We start from the raw sequence: 17,724 nt of genomic DNA on the forward strand, positions 1-17,724 counted from the left end.
CAGCCTAGGCGGATTAAATCTGAATTTCTCAGGCTGATAGTCCAAGAGTTCTATTTTCTCCATAAGCCCTCCAGGTGATTATGATGTGCAGCCAGGGTTGAAAACGGATAGAGGACCTTGCCATAGAATGAGTTTGGATTTTATTCCAAGAACTCTAACTTTCCATGTGGAGGACGGGCCAGGAATAGGAGCAGGGAGAACAGTTAAGAGGCTGGTGGCTTCAATCAGGGTGAGAGCAGTGCAGTTCGTGAGTAAGGGAGGTGGCTGAGACCCTGTGGATTTCATTGGCCGAAGGAAGGAAGGGGTTGGCAGAGAAAAGGGAGAGAAACCAGGGTTTAAAAAAAAAAAAAAAATCTTATAACATCATTCAATTGTTTTACTCCATGGGTAAAAGAGTCTTTTTACCCCATCTGGAAAAGAGTCTTTACAGATGTAATTAAGGATCTTAAGATAAGATCATCCTGGATTATCTGGGTGGGCCCTAAATGAAATGACTAGAGTTCTTATAAATCACAGAAGATACAGAGAGAGAAGAGGGGAAGGGCATGAAGAAGCAGAGCTGGGAGTAGGGAAGCCTCACGCTCAGAAATGCCTGGAGTCACCCAAAGCTGGAAGAGCGGAGGAAGGATTCCCTCCCAACCCTTGATGGGGGTGGGGCACTGTGGCCAATCTGATTTTGGACCAGTCGATTTTCTGTTCTAAACCACCTCCTTAGTGGTAGTTTGTTACGGCAGCTCTAGGAATGGCTGGTGGCGCATCAGTTAACTAAGATCAAATAAAAATAAGAACTTTTTTTTTTTAAGATTTTATTTATTTATTTGACAGAGAGTGAGCACGAGTAGGGGGAGCAGGCAGAGGGAGAGGGAGAAGCAGGCTCCTTGCTGAGCGGGGAGCCCGATGCGGGGCTCGATCCCAGGACTCTGGGATCATGACCTGAGTTGAAGGCAGACCCTTAACGACTGAGCCACCCAGGTGTCCCCCAAAATAAGAACATTTATAAAAAAAAAAAAAAACAGAACTGCATGAAGTCTAAAAAAGAAAATTTATTCCCATAACTCACAATGATTAAAAGAGTAAGTAACCAATAGACGAAGAGAAAGCCTTTGATGAAAGTCAACATCTAGTCAGGACACCAAAAACCAAACCCTTTCTTAATCTGGTAAGGCACCTTTTTTTCCTGGACTACAGAGTAACGGTAAAAACTGCAATTCCTGTTCCAGGTCTGTGATCCATAAGCACGTAAAATAAATGTGTGTGCTGCCCGAAAGTAATCAATACACCATCCTAGCACAGCATTAAGGAATATGGACTTTAAAACTGGGCTCTCCCCACTTACTAGCTGTGTGACTTTTGGTGGACTCTGCAACCTCTCTGCGTCCTGTGCTAGATCCTGAGCAGAGCAGTAAAACAAAGACAGCTTCTAGGGGAAGGCCATGTTCAGTTGCTCCTAGGTTGGCAGAGGCTGAACCAGAAGGAAAGGCTAGAGGTGCAGCTGGGGTTCAGCAGCAGCCGAGGGGAGCGGAGGCTCCAGCAGCCAGAGCAGGGGAAGAAACAATGGGAGAAAGGGGTGGGGGGAGCAGGAAGCAGAACGAGGGCAAGGGTGGGTGTGGCCAGGGAGAGCTGAGCAGGGGCAATCCTCACCCACCGGCCCCCCCCAGCCCTCAGCAGTCTCCACCTGTATGTAAAGCATCTAAACTCATCCGTATAAAAAGCTTCAGCCTTTATTAAATAAAAAGGAGGTAGAAGACAAGTAAAGGAACAGGCCAGGTACCCCTCCTTCCAACCCCACATATACGGGCATACAAACAGGCACAACCGAATAAATGACAGGGACGAGTCAGGGGACAGACTGAAGGGCGGAGGGAGGCAGCACCCTCCGGGAGTAGGCCCGGACCCAAGGGTGCGCAGAGACCTGGGCCAGGGGCAGCCGTTCTGAGGGGTTGTGCTTGAGCAGCTTGGAGATGAGGTCCTGGGCTCCCATGGGCACAGAGGTGGGGAACTTCAGGTCCACCTGCAGAAGTCGAGGAAGGACAAGGGCCCCCTTAGGTTTTATCCTCGACCACCCCCATTCCATCTGGAGAATTCCACAGGGCCCGCCGGGCCTCTGCAGCCAGGCACCATGCCCGCCCTCCCACCTTGACGATGCGCCGATACGTCTCATTGTGGGAAGCGCTCTCGAAGGGCGGGTTTCCCACCAGCAGCTCATAGCAGAGGACTCCGATGCACCACAGATCCACCTTCTCGTTGTGCGTGCGCCCTTCAATCATTTCTGGGGGCAGGTAGTCCAAGGTACCACACATCGTCTTCCTCCTGGGTGGGATGGCGGGGGAAGGGCAGGGATCCCAGGTAAAGACCACCTGTGTTTTCCCTGCTGCCCGACAGGGAGCCGAGCGACCCCAGGATGAGCCAGGGGAGTATTTCAACCAGGCTCTGACAGGGCCCTTTGGGGCAGGAGTAGGGTAAAGATAGAGCCCAAAGAAAGCCCCAGGGGTAGAATCACACACTGCCCCAGCCTTTCCACCCGGAGGGATGTATCTTAAAATAATCAGATCTAAGGGCAATGCTCATCTTAGAATTAACGGGAAAACTGGGGCCCTCTCAAAAGTCCATCTGGCAGGTCCTGCTGAAATGGATCAGGTTGGGGCGCCCGGGTGGCTCAGTCGGTTGAGCATCTGCCTTCGGCTCCGGTCATGATCTCAGGGTCCTGGGTCGAGTCCCATATCGGGCTCCCTGCTCAGCGGGGAGTCTGCTTCTCCCTCTCCCTCTGCCCTTCCCGCCTGCTCATCTCTCTCTCACCCTCTCTCAAATAAATAAAATCTTGAAAAAAAATGGATCAGGTTCTATCTATCTACAATACTATGAAGCCATTATAAATGAGGTAGGAGTATTCTCAGCGACGCGATGAGTGGGTCCCAGTATATTCGGTAGGAAATCTGGGCAACAGAATTGGGGGTCTCTGTAAAGAGATTGCCGTGTCTATAGGCACTTGAGGACAAACCCACACGTGTCCGGGGACTAAGATCTGGAGTCCTGTTACCCTGAACGTGCCCGCCATTCACACCCAGGCCCGGTCCCCTGGCCCACCGTACCTCAGGGAGGGGGCATGCACAGACCAGCCAAAGTCAGCGATCTTCAGCTCTCCCTGGAGCCCCAAGAGCAGATTCTCCGGCTTTATGTCCCTGTGAATCACCTTCTTTCCATGGCAATACATTAGAGCATCTGCCAGTTCTTCCATGATCTGGGAGGGCCAATGACAGGAGGTCAGGCAAGGCTGGACGTCCAGCTCCAAGCGGTGGACCCCCAGCCTCGGGCCCCTGCTGGTGCCCCAAAGAGCCCACCCGCCCGGACCGTGGCTGTTCGCTGCTCGTCAAAAGTGCGGCTCTTCTGCAGTTCCTTGTAGAGCTCCCCGCGGGGGGCGTACTCCAGAATCAAGTAGATCCTTCGCCGGTCATAGAAATAGTTGTAAAGGCGCAGGATGTTGGGATGCCTGGAGGGGACAGGGGAGGACTCAGGTTGCATCCCGGCCGAAGGAAATGGGAAAGATGACAGTGCCAGGTGGGGCAAAGTGGGGTCACATTTGGACCAGGCCGGGGACAGCGGGGCTGGCAGTGGTGAAAGGGAACTGGGGGCGGCCCTCTGGATTCAAGGCTCTGGCCGGGGGAGTTCAGTTGGGCCTTGACCGGGGCTGGGAGCTCAGTGGGCCAAGGGACCACTGCAGGGCAGTCTGGATGGGGCAGGGGGTGAAAGAGGAGCCGGGGGAGGAGCAGAGGGGCTGGGGTGGGCGGAGGGCAGGACTCATACTGCAGATGGGCCTGGATTTCGATCTCCCTGCGCAGTTGGTGCTCCACGCCCTCCTTTTCTATCTGAGACTTGAAGAGGACCTTGAGAGCTACAATGAAATGGCTTTTCTTCTCCCGAGCCAAGTACACGTTTCCAAACTTGCCTTTGCCCAGAGGACGCCCGATCTCAAAGTCCTCGATGGTGAAGGAGCGCCTGATGAGAGGTGGGGGGAAGGCAGGCGAGCGCCAGCCTGTGGGTCACCCGAGGCGCCACGTTCTCCCCTCTCCCCCAGCCCCGCCGGCCCTCAGCCCTGCTTCTCTCCCAAGGGAGGTGAGGACGAGTTGAGGACGGATCAGGCTTTCTTGCCTGCATCCCTGCTCCTGCCCTGAGTGGCCGCCTCCCCCATGTCCTCCGTGTTTGCTCCCCCCTCTCCTCTCTTGCCACCCCAAGGCTTGGGTACTCACGTTGAGAAGTTGGGTGTCCCACTGCTGTTCTCCACCACCTTCTGGCCAGGGGCAGCTAAGGAAACAAGAGGGGAGTTCAGCAACCTCCCCCAACTTTGACATTTTCATCCCGGCACCCTCCGCATAGACCCTAGACCCTAGGCCCCTCAGCTCAATCCCTTCTCGTGTCCCAGTTACCTGTGGGCTGGCCATTGGAGCGGCTCATGAGGACAAGCGCAGACGGGGTGGCAGGGTCCTTCCGGAGGACTCTCTGGGGCAGGGTGTTCAGGCCAGGCTGAGTCTGAGAAGGAGCAGCAGTGGGGAGCTCTGAGGGTGCCTTTGTCCCTGGGAGCGGGTTGGAATGTGCTAAAAGCAGCATTTCAATACTTGCTGTCAGCCCACCCAGCCAGCCAGCCACCCACCCCCCTGTTCAAAGAGGAACACCGAGACCAGTTTTGCTACTCAGCCCAAGGCTCCGCTCCTTGCTCCGTATTAAAATGGGTTCTTCATAAGCGACCTAGGTTGGCCTAAGATAAGGAGCAAAGGACGCACCCCAACACTGAACATGTCACCTCCTTGGCCATGGCCCACACCACATTTTCAGGCACGTAACTGTCTAACCTCTATGGTACCGTCCACAACCCCACACTCATTCACCCTGCCCTCCCCCACCCCAGTGGGGAGTAGAGAACCAGGTTAAAAAAGGAAAAAACAAAAAGAAAAACAAACCGCCCACAATTCAAGGGGTTTTAGCAGAAACATTCTCACAGCCCCCTAAAAACTCAGTCTAAGGTCACCTGGCTGGCTCAGTCAGTAGAACATGCAACTCTTGATCTCAGGGCTGTGAGTTCGAGCCCCGTGTTGGGTGCAGAGATTACTTAAAAATAAAATCTTCAAAAAAAATAATTTAAAAAATTAGAAAAAAATTAAAAACTCAGTCTATTAAGGTTTAGATAAGGTCCCGGAGGTCTTGAATGTTGCAACAAATTCCAGTGTTCACCCCTTTGCAACAAGAGGCTTTGGAGACACTGAGGGCTACTCTGATGGCCCCGGACCATTTCTCTCTTGCAGCTTCTCAGAGCAATATACACAACTTCCTTTCAGGAGTGACCACAATGGTTTCTCTTTCAGCCTCTGTTCTTGCCAGCCTCACTAAGTGCTCCGTGAGGGCAGGAGCTGGTGGACAAGGGGACAGATGGACACTTCAGGATACCCAAGCCCCCCCAACAGGGAGCAATGCTTGTGAGAGCCCCTTCCTTCTTCTTAGCCTAGAGAAGAAAGCCTCGTGCCCTAAAAACCCATTCCCAAGCAGTGATATCCGTACAGAATTTATAAGCAAGCAGGTTGGACAAAATAAGAGTCCAGAAATAGACCCACATAGAGGTGGGCATTTTATATAATAAAGGTGGCATTTCAAATTAGAGAGGAGACTGACCACTGAAAGATCTTAGGACAACTGGAAAATAAATCTATTTAGATCTTGATCTCACACCAGTCACTAAAACAAATTCCAAATTCCAAATTTAACATGTCCTGAATCTTTTAAACCTATAAAAACCCAGTTCAGTGTCTCTCTCTACTTCCTGTCTAGCCTATTTGTTCAGGACAAGGGTTGGGAATCATGGCCCGAAGGGCAAACCTGCCTGCTCAGTCCCAGGTATCATTTGTATACGTGACAAAAAGGCTCAACCCTGGAGGGGTCCTCATAGGCTGATCAGATTCAACTCGGCGGCACCTGATAGGATGTGTTTGCAAATGCCCAGACCGGGTTCCGCCAGCAAATTCTTGGGACCCATTCGTTGGAGCAAAGCGGGGCAGACTCGGAGGGTCGCCCTCCGCACGACCTCAAATCCCCAGGCAGGAACTCTCCATGCGGGTGGGGGGAGGGGAGGTGGGAAAGCCCTTACCGTCTGCCGGCCGTAGGGCCAGGGGTAGGCGTTCTCCTTCTGGGCCATCCTTACAGGGAAAGGGGGAGGAGAGCTGGGCACACAAGGGAAACAGGGCTGTAAGAAGCAGGACAAAAAGAGGGAGCGAGAGAGGAGGGGGTCGGACCGATCGAGCCGGAAGCGCGGGTCTGGGGCTGCTGAAAGGGGGCTGATCAAGTCGCTGGCTCATCGGGGCGCACCCGGGCGCTCGTCTCGCCGCCCCCGCCCTGCTCCTGCACACCCCCCTTTCAGGACCCTCCCTCTACCCTTGAGCTCCCAGTAGCCCGGCGGGTGCGCGCGGGCCGCCCAACGGACCCCCGACCTGCCTGATCACCTGCCCTGTCCCAGCGCAAGACCCGCGAAAGGAAGCCAGCTCACCTGGGGCCCGTGGCACAGCCACCCTCCGGGCCGCGGGCAAACGACTGAACCTGCCGGGCCGGGCCCCCGCTGAGGCCCTTTCAAATCTCCCGCCCTGGCCCCATTGGCTGAGCGCGCTGTCCATGCCCAGCCCTCATTGGCTGGACTCCCCGTGACGCAGCCCGTGGGACCCAATGCAGGAGGCGGAATGCCAGACACCGCCCACTGGAGGTTCGGGCTTAGGAAAGTTGCGGGCATCCCCGAGTCCAATGTTCTCACATCTTCTTTCGTTAATTTACAATTTCCGTCTATCTGGAATTTATCCTTCTGTGTGTATGCACCAGGGTTTTATTCTCGACAGATGGAGAGTTCATTACGCCAGCACCGTTTGTTACACAAACCACCTAGTTCCCAGCGGAATTTAAATGCTACCCTTACCCAAAGCAATCCACAGATTCCACGCAATCTCTATCAAAATTCCAATGACAGTTTTTACAGAAATAGAAAAAAACAATAGCAAGTTTGTATGGCGTTGCAACAGGACGCAAATAGCCAAAGCAAGCTTGAGAAAGAACAAAGCCACGGGTATCACCAACAGCCCCCCCCCCCCCCCCCCCCCGTTTCAAACCACATTACAAAGCTGTAGTAATTAAAACAGCCCGGTGTTGACATAAAAACTGCCACATAGGGGTGCCTGGGTGGCTCAGTCGTTAGGCGTCTGCCTTCGGCTCAGGTTACGGTCCCGGGGTCCTGGAGTCGAGCCCCGCATCCGGCTCCCTGCTCCGCGGGAAGCCTGCTTCTCCCTCTCCCACTCCCCCTGCTTGTGTTCCTTCTCTCTCTCTCTCTCTGTCAAATAAATAAATTAAATCTTTAAAAAAAAAAAAAAAACCTGCCACATAGATCAATGGAGCTGAATAGAGAGCCCAGAAATAAATCCACACATATATGGTCAATCAATTTATGGAAAAGGAGCCAAAAACACACAAGGGGGAGAGGGTAGTCTCCTCAAAAAAATGGTGCTAGGAGAATTGGACAGCCACACCTGCAAAAGAATGAATCTGGACCACCATCTTACACTATACACAAAAAATAACTCAAAATGGATTAAAGACTTGAACGTAAGACCTGAAACCATAAAACTTCTAGAAGAAAACACAGGCTGTAGATTCCTTGACATAGGTCTTCACAATATTTTTAAAAACCTGACACCAAAAGCAAAAGCAAGACCAAAAAAAACAAGTGGGGCTACATCAAACTAAAAACTTTTTTTTAAAATTTTATTTATTCATTTGAGGCAGAGAGATACAGAGAGAGAGAGAGAGAGCATAAGCAGGGGAAGAGGCAGAGGGAGAAGTAGGCTCCCCGCTGAGCCAAAAGCACGGCGGAGGGTGGGGGTCGGCCTGGGGCTCAGCATGGGGCTCAGTCCCAGGATCCTGGGATCACGACCTGAGCTGAAGACAGACCCATCTGAGCCACCCAGGCACCCCCAAACTAAAAGCTTCTACACAGCAAAGAAAACCATCAACAAAATGAAAAGGCAACCTAGTGAATGGGAGAAAATATTTGCAAATCATATACCTGATAAGGGGCTAGTATCCAAAATATCTAATGAACTCATACAACTTAATGGCAAAAAAACAAACAATCTGATTTAAAAATGGGCTGAAGATTGGAATAGACATGTTTCCAAAGAAGACCTACAGATGGCCAACATGTATATGAAAGATGCTTACATGTTTCCAAAGAAGACCTACAGATGGCCAACATGTATATGAAAGATGCTTACCATCATTAATCATCAGGGAAATGCAAATCAAAACCAGAATGAGATTTAGCCTCACACCTGTTAGAATGGTTGTCACCAAAAAGACAAGAAATAACAAGTTTGGGTCAGGAGGTAGAAAAAAGGGAGCCCTCGTGCACTGTGTTGGGAATGCAAACTGGTGCAGCCGTCATGGCAAACAGTATGGAGGGCCATCAAAAACTTAAAGACAGGGCGCCTGGGTGGCTCAGTTGGTTAAGCGACTGCCTTTGGCTCAGGTCATGATCCCGGAGTCCTGGGATCGAGTCCCACATCAGGCTCCCTGCTCAGCGGGGGAGCCTGCTTCTCCCTCTGACCCTCTCCCCTCTCATGCTGTTTCTCGTTCGCTCTCTAACAAATAAGTAAATGAAGTCTTTAAAAAAAAAAAAAAACTTAAAGAGAGAACTACCATAGGATCCAGCAATTTCACTTCAGAGTATTTATCCAAAGGAAAGGAAAGCAAGATTCAAAAAGATATCTGCATCCCCATGTTCACTGCAGCATTATTTACAATAGCCAGGATATAGAAACATTCAAGTGTCTACAGATGGATGAAAGGATAAAGAAAATGAGGTGTGTGTGTGTATACTGGAATATTATATTATTCTGCTATGAAAAGAATGAAATCTTGTCATTTGTGACAACATAGATGGATCGGGAGGGTATTATGCTAAGTGAAGTAAGTCAGACAGAGAAAGACAAATACTGTATGATTTTTCTTATATGTGGAATCTAAAAACAACAAAGAAAAGCTCATGGATACAGAGAACAGATTAGGGGTTGCCAGAGGTGGTAGGGGTTGGGATGGGAGAAATGAGTGAAAGGGGGTCAAAATGTTAAAAAAAAACACACACACACAAGAAAAAAATGCAACATTATAGCAATAGCCAACTGATACAGATGTAAATGTTAGTTGATTACAATTATATTGTTGAAAAATGTAAGCTGAAACGTGTGTGGCATTATTTCTTCTAATATATTAGCAGGGAAAAAAAATGGAGGGAGAAAACTACTCTTGGGGCACCTGAGTGGCCCAGTCAGTTGAGCGTATGACTCTTGACTTCCGCTAGGGTCAGGATCTTAAGTGGGATCAAGACCGGCACTGGGCTCTGCACTCAGTGGGGAGTCTGCTTGGGATTCTCTCTCTCCCTCTGCCCCTCCCCCGCTCATTCTCTCTCTCTCTCTCTCTCTCTCTCAAATAAATAAATAAAGTCTTTAAAAAAAACAACAAACAAGGAGAGGAGGGGTGGGGGGATGGGTTAGCCCGGTGATGGGTATTAAGGAGGGCACGTACTGCATGAAGCACTGGGTATTTTACAAAAACAATGGATCATGGATCACTACATCAAAAGCTAATGATGTATGGTGACTAACATAACATCATAAAATAAAATAAAATTTAAAAAAACTACTCTTGATATATTGTCATAGTAGGTACTTGGATCTCCATATTTCTGGACTCTTTATTCTATTCCATTGTCTGCGTGTGTTTATTTTTGCGTCATTACTATTTTATTCTTTAAAGTCTTGCACTCACATCCGTAGCAGGAATTTTCCACCAGTGGACCTTTCTCTGCAGATCTCCCGACGGTGGCTGCATTGTTTGGACTGACCCTAACTCTTCTCCTTCCTGCCACACTCCCTTCTTCTCTGCTCTTTCCAAACACACATGTCATAATTGGGTTAATAAATATATCTGGGGGCCTTCTATGGAATAAGTAGTGGGTATTTGTAAGTATTGCCTGCCTAGCACCCTTCCTCTTTCTTCAAACATCACCCTAAAGTTGCTTTAGGCAACCACCTGCACTGTCCCCCTTCTGGGTAGTCAGTTTCCATTGTAGTCTGTTTCTGTTTCTGCAGGCACCTAGAATTTTCTGGGTCTGAGAGGGAAGCTAACCCCATCTCAGGTCCAGGATTGGATGCTGACTGATCGACACCAGTCAACACTTTTTATTACGGGATCGTGGTCATGGTTCGGGGATTAGCATGTGACCCAAGTGACTCCATGAATGGTGAATGGGAATTTTAGGATTCTTGTCCAGAATGCTGGGCAGAAACTCCTTTTCTCCACAAAGCCCACCTTGCTGCTGCTGGTGGTGCTCCGGAAGGGAGCAGCCTGAGACGAGGCTAGCTTTGTAGAAGGTCTGGGAAGAACCCAAGACCTTGATGGTGTTGTTCAGCCTCTCAACGCCTATTTCGCACTTTCCTTATAGGGACTGGTAGGTGTCTTCCTTGACTCAAGAGTTTAGTTATTCGCTGTCAAAAGCATACTAACTGACAAACATCTACAGACCTAGAGGGTTCTTAGCCATAGAGTGTGAGTGAATGATGTGAAACTGCTGAGAGTCAATCACTTGATCTACAAAAATACCATTTTCATATGATTCAGCCAAATGTAAATCCAAGAAGTCCTTATGGGTTTCTCCATCACTTCGTAACGCCTTTGGCTGCAAGTTACAGAAAACTCAGTCAGCAGTGGCACGAACAATAGGGATCTGTTTTCTCTTAGCAAGAAGTCACCAGGTAGGCCACTGTTTTGTTAGAGATGTGGATTGGCCTTGCTGTGATTCTCTTGACATGTCCCTTAGGATTGCAAGATGGCCGCAAACGGTCTCTGCCCCCTTTATCAGGATGAGCAGAAACCTTTCTAGAAGTACCCAACAGATTTCTCATCGGCCAAAAATGTGTCCCATGACTACTGCAAAGGAGACTGGCAAAGTGTCTTAGGGTCAGCCTAACTCTGCTTCCCAAGATCAGGGAGCCCATCACAACTGCAGCGCCTTCATCAACGTACTTGGCATGGAGAGACCAGCTGATGAAAAGCTCTGTAAAAATTCTATCACCTGCCGAGTACTTTATTCCTCATGACCTAGTGAAGGGAGGTTTTTCTGGAATCTGTCAGGGGACACAGTGCATGGGTGGGATATGCCCTGAGAGATCCAATACAGTGTCCCTGTCCCTCACAGTCTTTAAATTCCCACTTGCCCATTATGCCAGAAGATATTTGGCCTTTCAGGAATATTTGATGGGCTAGCATAGGATCGGGATTTGCATTATTCATAAACAAACAAAACAAAACAAAAGCTATCTGTTCTATTGCCTATGCAACCATCAGCTGCCTGTTGAAGTTCATGAACAAAATCTCTGTTGTTTACCCCAGTGACTCTCGAGGTATCATGAGGCGGGAATTGTCATTGTTCTTGCTACGGCTGAGTTTTCCCAAGACTAGGAAGGGTTAGAATTGGATTGTGATCCGAAGGGCAGGGCAGGATGGTTAGGATATTATAATGTTCGGGAGGAACAGATGTTAGTGCCTTTAATTTCTGATCATGGGATATCCCCCAAAGAAGTTTCAAGACATGAATTCTCATCATCAGCCAGTAAGCCTCTTTCAGAAATGAGGAGGGTCTGGAAGGGGCTGGTTGGGGGGCAGGGAGGCCTGGCCAATACCCCCAAGGATTGGGGTTGGGGAGAGTGGGAAGTGGCTGCCCAGTGGTTACAGGGTTTTCAGAGTGATGAAAATGTTCTGGAATCAGATCGTGGCGATTGATGCACAACTGTGTGAATGTACTACAGACCCCTGCATTGTATACATTAAAATGGTTAATGGTAAATTGTATATTAAGTGTATCTTACCACAAAAATATGATGAAATATTTCAAATATCAAGAATAATTTTTAAAAGCACTTGTGTAACTACTATTCAATTATTTAAATCTTAACAAACTTGGCCCTATTTGCTTCTGATTTTTTTTTTCTTTTTTAGTGAAATAAAAGGCATACAGGTGAAGCTCCAGGGTAAAATTTTAAGAATTAAGTCTATGTGTATAGTTTCTGTACCATTTTCTATTGTCTTTTTTAAAAAAATTCCTCTTGGAGGTAATCAGAGCTGCTAATTCTCTCCTCCACATCATTTAGCTTCCTTTTTCATGCTTTAATTAATTAATTTTATTATTTTTAAAAGATTTTATTTATTTATTTGATAGAGAGAGAGCACAAGCAGGGGGAGCAAGAAGCAGGCTCCCCGTGAGCAGGGAGCCCGATGCGGGACTCAATCCCAGGACCCTGGGATCATGACCTGAGCCAAAGGCAGACGCTTCATCGCTTCATCGACTGAGCCACCCAGGCGCCCCTTGTTTATTTTAAAGATTTTATTTTTAAGTGATCTCTACACCCAAGGTGGGGCTGGAACTCACAAACCCGAGATCAAAAGTCACATGCTCCAGTGACTGAGCCAGGCATCCCTCTTTTCTGTGCTTTTAACATTTCTTGTCCCTCTGTTCTGTGTCTTGGGTAAATTTCTGAGTTCTCTTTTTAAAATAGCGAACTTTCTCTCTCCTGTTGTGCCCAGTTTAGAATGTAAGACAGACTTATTTGGTTACATCTGTCATTCATGTGTAAGATTTCTAATTGGTCAATTGCATATCCATATGCTTTTATTGAATTTTTGTCTTTTTGTCTCATGATTTGATTTTGTTACTTATCTTTTCACGTATCATAATCATACTTACATAAAATTCTTTGTCAGACCATTCCATAGACTTCTTTTCCTTTATGTTCCCATGACTGTCTCTGTTCCAATTATGCTCTCACCATGAAATTTCTTCATCTGTTTTGGGATTTGGGTTTGTAACTTCATCTTGGCTGTTTCTGCCAAAAAATCCAGGCTTTTTCCAAAGACCAGGTTTTCTGGATGGACCCTAAGTTGGTGTTTGAAGGAGCTCAGCTTCAGTGATGGGGAGCGTGGCAAAGGGGGAGTGCATGTCTGGAAGACAGAGGCAAGACTCGGCTTTAGCGGCTTGTTACTGTGTGAAAGTGTAGCCCAGGTATGGACAGATCTTTCCATTTTTTTTTAGAGAAGCTAGAAATCTAGATTTACATGTGAAATTTACTGAGCTGTAAATGTCAGCAAATAATTAGTCACCAAACATGTCTGTAGACTGGATTTGGTCTACAGACTAGAAATATCCCATCCGTAATACCAGGGCTCTTCCAGACCATAAACCTCACTTTGCAAGCATCCTTCTCTCCCCGGGGCCACCAAGCTTACCTGGTCACCCCTCAGGTGGGCTTTTAGGGAACACCAGGCAGCAGAAAGCTCTTGCACTTGGGTGTTACAGGTGCACGTCTGAGCCTACCCCTTGCAATCTGTATTACTTGGCAATCGGTTCAATCTTTCTGAGTATCAGCTCTAAAATGAGCATAGTTCTACAGCCTTAAGGGCTGCTGTCAGGATTAATTGAAATAAGGTCGCCAAAGCACTCAGCACGGGGCCTGGCACACAGCAAGCCCCCCATGTTAGCTATCACCAGGACTAACACATCACCTGGTCCCAGTGGATGAGAGAAGGATCTTCTTTATGAATTAATGCCAGCTAATAAATGTCGAATGCAGGACAGAATTAGAATAAAAAAGAAAAATCACCATTTCGTATCTCCTAAAAGGTGCTCTGCTTAGGGTGGGGCTGTGATGGGGAGCTGGGCTGCCTGCCGTCCCCATCACATGCCTTCCGCCGAGTCAGGTGGCCGGAGCTCCTGGGCTGCTGTCGCCTTCCTAAGTCATCAGCAATTCCCAATTCGAGCACGCACAGCCTGTGCAAGGAAGGGCGGATTGTCTGCCTCCGTCTTGGCACACGCGACACAGTGACCGCTCCAACAGAAAGCGGGACAGCGGCGGGGGAGCGGAGCAGACGGGGAGGGCGAGGCACAGCGTCCAGCCTGCGCGCGTGCGCGTGGTGCTGAGCCCGCCCAAATTCCTCTTCCGCAGCCCAGGCCTGGTACCCTCAAACAGAGGCACTGTTAGGAAAGAGATGTCCAGGAAGAAATTTCCCGCTGGGAAGGGGAAGGACAAGACCGATGGAGTGGCTGGCCTGTTATTTCTTTGTCCCCCCCCCCCCCCACCCAATAATCTGGAAGCAGCAAAAATGCACGCGGCTCCAGGCTTCTAGTGACATTTCAGAAGTCTGGAGAACATTTGTATTTAATTAATTAATCAGTTGCTACGTGTAATAATGATCAATTCTTGCTACACCCTTTCCAATAAACAATCTTTATTGCTCCAAATACATTTTCTGAACAAGAACTCGGAGCTGCTCGTGAACGATTTGCGCTAGGATACCTAAAATATCTATGAGATTAAAGGCTGTCACTATTGGTTGATCTGACAGAAACATTAAAGATGCAATAGAAATTCCTAAATTTGAAAAACAAATTCCTAAACTTGTATTTTAGGAGAAAATTCATACACTTTGGGAAAAGCGAAACGACAGAGGCACTGAGGTTTGTATTTTTCTAATATAAAGAAACGAATTTTTTTTCCCCTTTGCCCGAAAAATACCAACGCAGATCTAGACATCGAAAATTACAACCTTCTGTGACCCCGACGTGATTTGAACACGCAACCTTCTGATCTGGAGTCAGACGCGCTACCGTTGCGCCACGAGGCCTTCCCGAGTCCGCGGCGGCCGGGATCCCGTGAACAGAGCTATCGTCAGCGACGAGGGGCGGAGCTAAATCCTCAGGCCCCTCCCCTGAGGTTCCGCCCGCGTCACTTTCAGAGCTGCGCGTGGACATGTAGGAATGGACCCTCCCTCTGTGGGCAAAATGTGCTTAAGGGCACTTGGCGTAAAGCCCAACTCTTCAACCTTGGGACACACGGAGCTCGCTCAACAGAGGAGCAACTGGTGTGTTTGGGACTTATTTCTGGGGGTGACAAAGCCATCGCGGTGTCGCTGCAGTCCTGATCCCTCCGCCCCCGGACCCCGACCAATAGATGCTTCCCCGGCTCTGCCAGTGACTCAGCGCCTTCACCCCGGTCCTCTGAACCTCGCTTTCTCCTGTGCCGGCTGCGCGCGGTCAAGCGCAGTCTCTCGCGGGGCGACCGGGGTCACCTCGTTCACGGACTCGCGTCATTCAGGCCACATGCCTGCGCATGTATTGAAGTCCCAGCGTCGGAACCCAATATTCCAAGCCGGCGTTGGTGGTATAGTGGTGAGCATAGCTGCCTTCCAAGCAGTTGACCCGGGTTCGATTCCCGGCCAACGCAGTGGTCCTCGCTTTTTAAAAAAAAACAAAAACCAACTTTTCACTCGCTCCGGGATCGCCCCTCTGCCGGGACCCCGTTGCCGATGCACAACCAGCAGCGAGGGCTGCACGCCCACCGGAGCCCACGAGCGCGCGTCCCGTCGCGGAGAGAGCGCTGCGCCGGCTTCGAGCGGTCCTGTCCGGCTGTGCGCCTCTCATCGCCGGCGAACGCGTCTCATCAGCACATTCGTTGAACGGAGGGGACAGATGGCTCGTTCCGCCGCACATTTAAATGCAAGTTGCTTGAGGCGAAACACAAACTCGAACTTTCGGAATGTGAGCCCGAGAGTCAGGACCAACTACCCTTCACCTTCTCCCTTCCCTTTCTTCCTTCTTTTTAAGGAAAACCTCCGTCCCACGCCCGGGGCCGGGTACTTCGCTGTGAGTAGGATTTATCCCAGGATGATAGAAAAAAGCAAAAGGCACGGTGCTTCTCCCCGTCGGGGAATCGAACCCCGGTCTCCCGCGTGACAGGCGGGGATACTCACCACTATACTAACGAGGAAGGAGCTGGAAGAAACGCTCTCCCGCTCGGGGATGTGGCATCTTAGCCGCGCTCGCCGGGGCTTCCGTCCCGCCGACCGCTGGAACGGGCCCCCCGGAGACCCGCGCACGCTCTGGACCGCCCCTGAGCGACCCGGAGACGCGGCGAAACCCGGCTGTGATAGTCCCGCCCCGTTCCACCCCCGTCCCCCCACAGCTCCAGCCGGCCGGCGGGGACCCGCGCAGAGCGCTCAGAAGCGGGGCGGGAACGGGAGGGGCTGGCCCCGCGTCCGCCTGTGCCTGCGCTCTCCCGGCCGGCTCCCCGGCCGGGCTGCGCGCCGCGAGCTCCCTCCGGCCACCGGGCTGTGCGCTCGGAACAAAAGAGCTGCCAGCGCCCCAGCTCCAGGCTCTCGGCCAGCCGCACGGGCTGCGCAGGGCGGCCTGCGCGGCGCCGTGCCGTTCCTTCCACCAGCGCCTGGGGCGCTCGGGTCTCCGCCAAAACCGAAGCTGGGCTCGTCCGGGATTTGAACCCGGGACCTCTCGCACCCGAAGCGAGAATCATACCCCTAGACCAACGAGCCGACGTGAAAGCACGCTCGCGGACGCCTTTAGAGGTCGTACTAGGCCTCCTGCGGCCCTAGGGCCACGGCTCCGAGGCGGAACCCGTCTGGCGCGCGCGCGGGGACCACCGGCCCCAACGCCGCGCACTCCCGAGCCGGGTCTGGGAATCTCCGCTCCCGCCCGCGAACTCCGGCTCCTCCCAGGAAATAACGTCGGGGAAGTAGGAGGGAGTGGTCTCGGCCTCCTCCGCACCCCGCGCAGCCCTCCAGGACTACCCTGAGCACCCGGGTTCCCACTCCCTGTGGTCACTGTCTCGGGGCCACTGCATAACCTGGGGTCCCGACTCTTCCCTCGGACCCAGTCCTCTGGCGCAGAGCTTTGAAGATAGGCGGTGGAGTTGCATGGTTGGGGACAATGAATGAGTCCTGAGGTTCCTAGGTGAACACCTGCCTCTCTATCTGTCCCCGCACCTGTCCATCCTCCTGGAGCGACGAGCACGTCCAGTACCCAGGCAAGGGAGTAACTCCCGGGGCCAAGAGGACCCCCGGAGGAGGAGTCATTGAGATGAATGGGGGCGGGGCGGAGTAGGGGACAGACTTTCCAACCTGCGTGATTGGGGCGAGGTGCCAGGTCTGGCGGCCAGGGACCGTCTGATGCTTAACACCCCTACCAGCACTGGTTCCAGGACCTCCGGCCTGTACGATCAGGTTACCCCTACCCTCCCGTCTACCCTCCGCTCTCCACTTACCTCCTGGGATGGCCGGGAAGGAGACCCTCCTCCCTGCAACCTAAGACCCCCAAAAGGTAAGGGGCTCCGAGGCAAACGCCCGCATGAGTGTGGTCTGAGGCCAGGCCACCGGAGTTTCCCGGGCTCGGTGAGCCTCTAAGCTCTTAAAACACTCACCACGCTCTCACTTTGGGGCTGCGCAGAGTCCTGGCAGGACCTGGTGGAGTCAGCGGCCCCGCCACCTGTTCTGCCTTCCCGCTGCTCAGTGCCTGCCCTGGGGAGTTCTCCCAGCAGGGTCTGACCAGCCACAGCCTTCGGCCTTCCGGTAGCATCTCTGGGCTGAACCATTTTGTCCCACCTCCCAATCGGCCGATTTGTGGAGCCGGGTCCTTCCTAATACCCAAACCACAGATGCTTTGGTGGGGAGACTTCAATGAAGGGTTCAACACGTTGCCTTTTCTTTCCCAGGTGTCCTTGGCCAGACAGTGGGGGAGGACAGTAGAGAGCAGCCCATCATCCTGTCTGTGTCCCTGTCTGTGTCCCAAGCCTTTTCAGGGGTCTGAAG

General features: G+C 51.1%; 1 protein-coding gene and 4 non-coding genes across 6 annotated transcripts; 1 reads left to right on the top strand and 4 right to left on the bottom strand.

Annotated features, from left to right (window-relative positions):
* Window positions 1-1,465: 1,465 nt before the first annotated feature.
* Window positions 1,466-6,565, bottom strand: AURKB (aurora kinase B). Of its 2 annotated transcripts, none has more exons than XM_021694708.2 (9): window positions 6,527-6,565; window positions 6,131-6,203; window positions 4,422-4,524; window positions 4,245-4,299; window positions 3,802-3,993; window positions 3,349-3,487; window positions 3,090-3,238; window positions 2,136-2,310; window positions 1,466-2,011 (listed from the first exon to the last, which is right to left on the bottom strand). In XM_021694708.2, exons 2-9 carry the CDS (start codon window positions 6,176-6,178, stop codon window positions 1,838-1,840), a joined length of 1,035 nt encoding a protein of 344 aa, XP_021550383.1. In that variant the 5' UTR covers window positions 6,179-6,203; window positions 6,527-6,565; the 3' UTR covers window positions 1,466-1,837. The 2 variants fall into 2 exon arrangements, with proteins under 2 accessions (XP_021550383.1, XP_021550382.1); XM_021694707.2 differs by having other exon boundaries at window positions 6,131-6,226; window positions 6,527-6,555.
* Window positions 6,566-14,679: 8,114 nt separating this feature from the next.
* Window positions 14,680-14,751, bottom strand: TRNAW-CCA. Its single transcript has one exon. It is a non-coding gene; the product is annotated as a tRNA-Trp (tRNA).
* A 527-nt stretch (window positions 14,752-15,278) lies between these two features.
* TRNAG-UCC lies at window positions 15,279-15,350 on the top strand. The gene has a single exon. It is a non-coding gene; the product is annotated as a tRNA-Gly (tRNA).
* Window positions 15,351-15,821: 471 nt separating this feature from the next.
* TRNAD-GUC lies at window positions 15,822-15,893 on the bottom strand. The gene has a single exon. It is a non-coding gene; the product is annotated as a tRNA-Asp (tRNA).
* A 487-nt stretch (window positions 15,894-16,380) lies between these two features.
* TRNAP-CGG lies at window positions 16,381-16,452 on the bottom strand. The gene has a single exon. It is a non-coding gene; the product is annotated as a tRNA-Pro (tRNA).
* Between the last annotated feature and the right edge of the window lie 1,272 nt (window positions 16,453-17,724).

Source organism: Neomonachus schauinslandi, chromosome 15 (assembly GCF_002201575.2).
Source record: "Neomonachus schauinslandi chromosome 15, ASM220157v2, whole genome shotgun sequence".
Taxonomy (NCBI): domain Eukaryota; kingdom Metazoa; phylum Chordata; class Mammalia; order Carnivora; family Phocidae; genus Neomonachus; species Neomonachus schauinslandi.

Bases quoted from the DNA above. Each gene is read 5' to 3' on its own strand.
- AURKB (XM_021694708.2), bottom strand. From the start codon at position 6,178: ATGGCCCAGAAGGAGAACGCCTACCCCTGGCCCTACGGCCGGCAGACG. The intron at 3,488-3,801 runs GTATGAGTCCTG...TGTCCCCTCCAG, and splicing joins GAAATCCAGGCCCATCTGCA to GCATCCCAACATCCTGCGCC. The intron at 2,311-3,089 runs GTACGGTGGGCC...CATCCCACCCAG, and splicing joins GTGCATGCCCCCTCCCTGAG to GAGGAAGACGATGTGTGGTA.